At 33.9% G+C, this 8,419-nt stretch overlaps 2 protein-coding genes across 5 annotated transcripts in view; one reads left to right on the top strand and one right to left on the bottom strand.

The window, feature by feature from the left end:
- LOC107714612 (tumor necrosis factor receptor superfamily member 3-like) overlaps nt 1-3,860 on the top strand; it is a 14,175-nt gene extending 10,315 nt beyond the window's left edge. Inside the window, exons 7-10 of one of the 4 annotated variants that reach the window (XR_001636997.1) lie at nt 1,923-2,030; nt 2,407-2,466; nt 2,584-2,664; nt 3,061-3,133. Coding sequence is in view for 1 of the 4 variants with exons in the window: in XM_016520506.1 (XP_016375992.1) it covers nt 1,923-2,030; nt 3,061-3,230 (278 nt within the window). In the remaining 3 variants the exon portion in view is untranslated. Of the gene's footprint in view, nt 1-1,922; nt 2,031-2,406; nt 2,677-3,060 lie in introns of all 4 variants that reach the window. The other 3 variants (XR_001636996.1, XR_001636995.1, XM_016520506.1) reach the window with 3 other exon arrangements.
- Nucleotides 3,861-4,318: 458 nt separating this feature from the next.
- LOC107714611 (retinol-binding protein 1-like) lies at nt 4,319-7,826 on the bottom strand. The gene is made up of 4 exons (XM_016520505.1): nt 7,473-7,826; nt 6,441-6,625; nt 6,136-6,237; nt 4,319-4,977 (listed from the first exon to the last, which is right to left on the bottom strand). The coding sequence occupies exons 1-4, from the start codon at nt 7,546-7,548 to the stop codon at nt 4,924-4,926; spliced, it is 417 nt and encodes a 138-aa protein (XP_016375991.1). The 5' UTR covers nt 7,549-7,826; the 3' UTR covers nt 4,319-4,923.
- Between the last annotated feature and the right edge of the window lie 593 nt (nt 7,827-8,419).

Raw genomic sequence — 8,419 nt, 5'->3', positions numbered from 1 at the left:
AAATAAATAATTTTAATTATGTTTGCTTATGTTATAACACTTTTCAGTAACAATATTTCATATTGCAGTAAATGTATATATTTAAACATAGGCCTATACATATATTTACAACAGATGTTGCAAATTTAAAGATGGTGTTGATAAATCACATTCAATTAATGTGAAGATCTAGTCAGGGTTCTCAGTCCCGCTCCTGGAGGGCCAATGTTTGTTTTTAACTCCGCCAAATTTGTTTTCCTTTCCTTTCATAAAGTATAGAGTTCAAGTTACCTCTGAGTGTTACAATTATAGGATATTTCAGAAACTTAAAAAAGCTACTACACTTTACTGTAATATGAAATATTGTTACTGAAAAGTGTTATAACATAATCAAACATAATTCAAATTATTCATTTACTTTTCCAACAAAGGCAGGGTTTCTGCGGGGCATTGAAAATCATTAAAATTCAGGACTTCCGTTCAAAAACTCGAATTTCAAACATTTCAAACAATTTTTTGCATAATTAATTTAAATTAATGTTTCTAATAGACACATTTATACAAGTAAACTGTAAACTACATGTTATTTTGTTTAGTCATATACAGGTGGGAGCTTTTTCAATTTATTACTCAGAACGACTTATTAGCCTACAACACCTTTAAAGACTTATTCAGGGAAGTACAGCAGGATGCAGGAAATTGTTGAGTATTATTTTAGGTATAAAATATCATTATTGTAATGCTTGTAATGTCCATTTATAGTCTTTACACAGCAGTTAAATGTTTAAAATGTTTAAAAACCAGCTAATTTCAAGACGCCGGCGTCACGTGGGTCACCCACAGTGTAAAGCTCAAGACCTTCCTATATTTCTCTGTTCACGCTCCACTTCATCTGCCAGTGAATTCAACGATCTTATCAGATCTCGAGCCGCCATGTTTCAAACGATCCAAACGTAACACGCTTCCGCCAATCCCTGCCTTGAAGCAATGATTGACGGAGGGTGGGCGTGGTCAGCTCGGAATGCATTTTCAAATTGAATTTTGCTACAAATATCCCACGGCGTCATGATGAAAATGCAATCCTAAGTGTTCTAACTGTTAGTCTAAATGCATTTAGGACAAATAGCATTTAAATGATCATTTTGCTACCATTTCTGCTTGAACATGTTATACATATCATAATAATTTGTGTTATACATTTTCATTTTCATTTCACAACTTATAAAGCGTTCAAATGTGCATGCAATTGACATATTAAGACTACTGTTGGAAATGGCAAATGTAAATTATATAATTTAATTTTCATTTTACTTTTGCACCAAACTTTGCACGTATGGGTAATGGAAAATGTAAATTTAAATACAGAAATACAATGCCATTTTGAATATTGCGTTGCCATTTTGAATATTGCATTTTAAATTGAATTTCGCTACCTATATGCTTCCATACTAACATAGATGCATATGCATATGTATTCCACATATACAATGTCTAATGCAGGTCACTGAGGGATAAACTGCTCTGAAATCTTTTGATATTTAAGATAATACATCTGCTGCTGTCACTGATTTCCAGCATCAGTGAGGATTTCCACAAAGTGCTATGCTGTAGGCTTTGTCAATAGCTTACTGCTTAGTGCACAAGATGCTTAAGATTAAACTGTTGCTGGTAAACCACATCCTTTCAGTTCTACATACAAGCTCGCAGACATGTATCAGTGTGGTGTACAAACTGCTGGAAGTAAAATACAGACTACTGTAAATGACGTCCATCTCTCTCACATAAACCTTTGTGGAATTGTCTACATTAAGAACAAAGTAATTATCAAATAAATAATTCAAATGTATGTGGTAAATGCAAATCTAAAGAACATTAAAAAAATATCAAACATACAGGAAATGTAATTTTATTTATGAGTCATAACTGACATTTTGTGTTCTCAGAGATTTCTTTAAGCCACGTCTCGCCAGTGCTTCCTCCAGACATCCTGAAATACCCTGCAGACTGTGATGTGGAGAAGCATGCAGAACATCAGCAACTCACACATTTAGGTAAAATGTTTGACTATATATGTGTAAATGTAGGCCAGGTTTATTTCTCAGCTCCAGTCAGTTCAGTTTTGATTCAGTCCAATTCAATAACTGTGTAAAGTTCATCAATTATGAAACAAGTTCAGTTCAGCTCAAATAAAAACAGTAGTGTCGCTATTCAGCTCAATGTTGATTCAATTCAGTCAATGTTGCTTCTTAAAGCATCTCTAAAATTTCTAAAGCTGTGACCTGGAAATCTTTCAGATAACTTTACACAGCATTCTAGAATCTCACCAAACATTCCCACAGTACACATTAAATAGAGTCAGGAGAGTTTCGAAATAAGCGTTACCGTATTTTGTGATGACTTCAACTCTGGCTTTGCGTCACTGTGTAGATCATTACGAAGTTTCCTTTGACCTCTTCTGATCTTATCTTATCAACTCGCAGACGAAGGGTACAAACCACATACATGTTGTCTTTCATTGCATGCCAATTGAATTAACCAAATAGGTTTAGCTGTTTTGGCCTCCCACGACTCCCACACTTTCCTCCTGCACTTAATTTGCCGCAGGCGATAAAGTCTCTGATGTCTCTGCCAAACATGGGGTCTGAATCGCACACTGTTGTAAAACCAGTCATATCGTGACAACAGGTAGAAGTTACGGTTTGTATAGTAATCAGCTTTTCTGGTCTAATCTCAAAAAATGCATTTACAAGAAACTGTTTACACCTACACATTTTTAATATTTAAAGAGTTTTTAATGCTTTTGAAACAGAAACGCTAAGACAGACCAATCATTTGATTTAAAATACAGTAAACAGTAAAATTGTGAAATTTAAAATAACTTTTCTATTTGAATATATTTTAAAATGTAATGTATTCCTATGATGGCAATGCTGAATTGTCAGCAGACATTACTTCTGAATATATGTGAACGTTATTCATATTATTAAAAAGTTTAAAATATTTTAGGTTCAAAAAGGACACAGCTTATTGAGATGTTTAGCCAATCACTGATTGATAATTTTCTATTTTCTTTTTCCTCAGTTGGAAAGTACCCAGACATGGACAGCAGCATACAGTGTGATGGATTTTTGCCAACGCTGACAGTGTCAGAGAAATACAGGCCTTCAGCTGCCGCAAATGGATATACAGACAGCATCACGTGCCACTCGAACTATCAGTCGGAGCCGCAGGAGTCTGAATGGAACGATTAACCTTGGCTCACAAACATCCTATTAACCTGACAATTATCTACAGTATAGAGTGGTTTTATCTGCCAGCGTAGAAGCTTTACTTCTGTTCTGGAAGAATGTGTAAATAACTAGATTTTATTTTTTTATAGAAACAAATTATTGAATACACATTTTACAAAACCTATATGTATGAAAACATAAACAGATACTGCAGTTACACATTATGTGCTCTCTTGTAGTAATCTTTATTTAAGTTGCTTTTTCCAGATGTTTCATTTCATTTCAATAAACAATTGGTATTTGAATAATCCCTTGACTGTGTATGAAAGCAAAAGGGTGAAGACTGTCATTTTGTCATACCAGGTCTTACCAGAAGATGTCACAACTGACACTGGAGACTTTTCTTTACTGATCTAGCAAAATATTACGTTTCCCAGTCCATTATCGCCCCTTAGAGGTAAAATGAGGAAATTGCAAAGAGGAAGGTGTTTAATTTTTCACTGTCTTGTTGAAATGGATCAAGGCTTCATATAATAACGTTAAAAAAATGTTTTTTTTGTTAATGTTCTGGAAAGAAGTCTTTGTGCTCACCTAGGCTGAATTTATTTGTTTAAAAATGGAGAAATATAATTACAATTTAAAGTAACATTTCTATTTGAACACATTTTAAAATGTAATTTATCCCAAAGCTGATTTTTCAGCTGCCATTAGTCCAGTCTTCAGTGTCACATGATTCTTAGGAAATTATTCTTATATGTTGATTTGGTGCTCAAGAAACATTTTTTTATTATTATTATCAATGTTAAAAAAACGTTGTGATCATTATTTTTATTATATATTGTGAAAACCATGATCAGGATTTTTTGATGATTAGATAGTTTAACAGATCTAATATTATAAATAGCTTTACTGTCACTTTCAATATAATGCATACTTAATAAAATTATTAATTTAACAAAATCTTAATGAGCCCACACTTTGAACGGTTGTATAGATAGATAGATAGATAGATAGACAGATAGATAGATAAGAGTTGTGTGTATTGTTATTAGTATTGCAATTAGCATCAGTATTAGTATAGTATAAGAAATACATTCATACAAACAGGATTTTATGGTAAAATAAATGGTTATATTCTAGAGTGGACAAATAAAACTACATTACATATTTCAGACCACATGTGTTTCAGCATTTTTAGACATTTTTAGTTTGTCTATTGCAATTAATCAAAACCCTATCACACAGATTTTTCAAATCCATTATTTCTAATACTTGCCAATCTAATAGCAGTACACTGGACATTAAATTTAATTTAGCAATGAAGAATTCCAAGTTGTACTTGACCAGCTAAACTACTGGCTCATTTAATCATTACTTTTTACTTTTGCTTACTGTAAACATATCTGCATAATACAATATTAGGGTGCCATGAATCCATATATTACAGTACCATTCCGGAATGTTCACAGAGGGCAACAGGGCTCGTCGTGATCTCATTTGAACTTTGCATTTTGGTTTGACTGCAGCCGTGAAGGGGAAACGGTGCTTTAAACGCTGATACAGTTTTATAGAAAGTGTCATCATTTGTAGTCTCCATTTAAACACTATTAGAGCCAAATCACTGCTGTGATATGGCCTCTTTCTGAACCCTGAGCTCTAGAAAAAAATCTGAGCTCAAAAACCCCCAGCAAATGGCCCCTCTATTTCTCTATCCTCACTCAGCCTTCTTAAAGACTTGCTTGGCAGTGACACCCTGAACCCTCATCTCCTGCAGAGAGAGAAAGAGAGACGTGACAGAAGAAAAAAGGATGAAGGACATTGTGAGAGATTCATAGTAGTAGCCCAGTTGTTAAAGATTCGATCGGGTTTAATCCAAGAACCAAAGACATTCAGAGAAGGTCCCATCACCCCAGTGCTTCTGAATAAAGCCTTGAACACCAAGTCGGTGAACTGAAACCATTCCTAAAATGAAAGTACTCTTTCTATAAATGAAAAGAACTAAAATGAAAAGATTTTTAATGATTTTGAAAGAATCCTTACAAAGCCTGAATTGAATTGATCCAAGTGAAATAACAGTACTATAGTAAAATATTATTACAATTTAAAATAATGGTTTTCTATTTAAATATATTTAAAAATGTATTTTATTTATTTGATGGCAAATCTAAATTTCCAGCAGCCATTACTCCAGTTGTCAGTGTCACATGATCCTTCAGAAATCATTCTAATATGCTGATTGTTGCTCGAAAAACTTCTCTAATTATTATCGATGTTGAAAACTATTAATATATTTGTGGAAACTATGATACATTTTCTCAGGATTCTTTGCATAGAAAGTACAAAAGAACAGCATTTATTTAAAATACAAATTCTTCATACAAATGTCTTTAATGTCACTTTTGATCAATTTAACGCATCATTGCTGATTAAAAGTATCAATCTTTCAAAAAAACAAAAAAAATCTTCAAAGGACTTCAAACTTTTGAATGGTAGCAAGTAGCAACGTGTAACCCAAAAAGAATGTTTTCTATTTAAACTAGCCCACAAAAGGCCCATCACTCATTTAATCCCCCTCCTCCTCTTCATCTCTTCTTTCACCTACTCTTTTCATTTTGGTCCGTCTCTTTTCTCACACTTTTTATAATTGCCATAGATTTGCCATTAAATAAAAATATAAATAAATTGAAAAATGTAGAAATAAAAAATATATATGCAAACACATATTTATAGAAATTTAACTCAATTTATAATAGCAATCCCGTATTATTCTATGTTATTGATAAATCTTCACACAGTTTTATCAAAAACTTTGTCCAATTTTACATTGTACATAACATACAAGTTAGTTTATATACTCCTCCAGACACTGAATAATGTATATATGTAAAGCCGTTTTCCTGGCCCGGGACAATCCCTGCTTCCTTACCAAATGGAGGAGGTTTCCTTCTAGCCAGTGTGTCCAGCCTCTGCCCTCTTTCTCTCCTCGCTGCACGCAGACCAATTTATCACCGTCCCAGTTCACTGTGGTCTGAAACATATGGAGAACATTATCCATTAGCGCCACACATACCACACTTTCCCACACTCCTTTGTCTGGCTGATGTTACTTTTAAAGGGGCCCATGTGTTTCTCACAAATACATTACAAATGGGTTAACCAGGAAAAAAATATATATAATAATAATTTAAAAAACACGCACACACACACACACACACACACACACACACACACCTGGCACTTTCGCCCATCGACTGGTCCCAGGTCCTCAGTGAACTCCTGTCCCAAAGTGAAGTCCATGTCAAAGTTCCTAAAGGTGGTGACTGTCTTAATCTTCATTTTGCCAGAGTTCACATCGTGTTCAATATGTTTGCTGGGTTTCAGAATGCAGACCACTTTCCTTAATGCATAATTAACATCTGATGCGGAGAGAAAGAAAAATGAAATGATTAGCATACTTAATTGAAAAAAGAAGATTATGTTATTATTTACTTCATGTCGTTCTAAACCATTTTTTTCTTCAGTCTGAAGGATTTGTTCTGAAATAAGAATGTTATTGAATTCACTGATTCAATGATCTGGTCACACTCACAGTGGTAAAAGATGATTATCAGTGGAAAAAACAGCATGCATTTCAGTTTATTCATCACTCAGAAGCTATTGTATGAATTCAGAAGATTTGGAATATAATGCATGAATTGTGTGATCATTTTTACGATACTTTCATGCTGATTTTAAATTTGAACGCTCCATTATTGCAAACAACTTTTCAATAAAATTTTCCACAAAAGAAAGCCATTCATACATACAAGTTTGAAACAACAATTTTCATTTTTAGGTGAACTAACCCTTTAACACCACGCATAACATGTTGAGACGAGTATTACAAGGTTCTATCCGATGAATATGAATATGATACAGGGTTTAGAGACAAATTCATACATGTCTTCACGTTTCCAGTTGTATTCTTCAGAAACTAAATTGCTATGATCTCGTTTAGGCTTTCTCCCCCAAGGCAAGAAAATGATTGGATTGTATTTTATTACACTAACCCAGATTAAGAGGTAGGCTACATCATCCTCATGTTCACAGAGATTTAAAGACAGGTGGAAGAGGAACATCAAGGTCAACAATCAAAGTGAGTCACTGTGGTTCGTTTTGAATAGACTCTTTATATACTATGACAGTTGATCATAAGCTCGTAGACTGCCAAACTGACAAAAAAGCAATAAAAAATAAGAATATATCAAATGTACTGTTGCTTACCCAAAGCCGCGAGATATTCTTCAAAATTTTCCTGGGAAACCATGTTGTAAATGCCAGCATAATTAGGTTTGGACATTTTCTCAGTTTGTTTTTTGTTTGACACAAATCCAACTAAACTTTGTGTGATCTCTGCCACCGTGGGCTTGCTTTTCCCTCTGGTTATCTGCCTGATCTCTATCCGTGTCTCTAGGCAGCACTATCGCATTGTACGCTAGTTAATTTGGTTAAATTATAGCGATTGACGCCGTTTCCTACTAACAGCACGCGAAGTGAAGACACCGAGCAGAAATCCGTGGTCTGGTCAGTGTTTCCGGGAATTTATTCCGTGATGTTGCGTTACACAATGCTCCAAGACCTAGCTCCGCTTCGTCCTCTGTACAGTAGACCCAGTGTTGCCAAACCCCTCCCTCAGAAAATCTCTAGAACCACCCTCAAAAGTCTCCATTTTTCACAAAACGTCGCCAAATATGAAAACAAAGTAAATACAGGCAGATTTGGTAAAGGTAAAGGAAAGTAAATATATATATATACTTTACAAATGATGATAGTATAAAAAATATAACAAAAGATTAAGTATAACAAAAAATTCTGAAGTGAAATTAGGAAATGCTTGTGATCTGCAAGCACATCAAACATGATGGAAATGATGGTAAATACAGGTAAATTTGGTAAAGGTAAAGGAAAGTAAATATATATATATACTTTACAAATGATGATAGTATAAAAAATATAACAAAAGATTAAGTATAACAAAAAATTCTGAAGTGAAATTAGGAAATGCTTGTGATCTGACTGCAAGCACATCAAACATGATGGAAATTATCTTCCGGAATCTGGCAGTAAGTTTTGGGAGTTCATTTTTAGTTTTTCACTTCCAGCCTTCATGAACAATAATATAGAGATTATAAGTGATTAAATACAAGATTAATAGTAGTTATTAAGATTGA

The sequence above is a fragment of the Sinocyclocheilus rhinocerous genome, unplaced genomic scaffold, assembly GCF_001515625.1.
Source record: "Sinocyclocheilus rhinocerous isolate Xijiao unplaced genomic scaffold, SAMN03320098_v1.1 scaffold3008, whole genome shotgun sequence".
Lineage (NCBI taxonomy): Eukaryota > Metazoa > Chordata > Actinopteri > Cypriniformes > Cyprinidae > Sinocyclocheilus > Sinocyclocheilus rhinocerous.
Note: the sequence above shows the minus strand (reverse complement) of the source record. Positions and strands in the feature narration are given on the sequence as shown.

Excerpts from the sequence above, each read along its gene's own strand:
- LOC107714611 (XM_016520505.1), bottom strand. The coding sequence starts at position 7,548 with ATGTCCAAACCTAATTATGCTGGCATTTACAACATGGTTTCCCAGGAA. Across the intron at positions 6,626-7,472 it reads AGAATATCTCGCGGCTTTGG|ATGTTAATTATGCATTAAGG; the intron begins GTAAGCAACAGT and ends TCTCCGCATCAG. Across the intron at positions 6,238-6,440 it reads TCGATGGGCGAAAGTGCCAG|ACCACAGTGAACTGGGACGG; the intron begins GTGTGTGTGTGT and ends CATATGTTTCAG.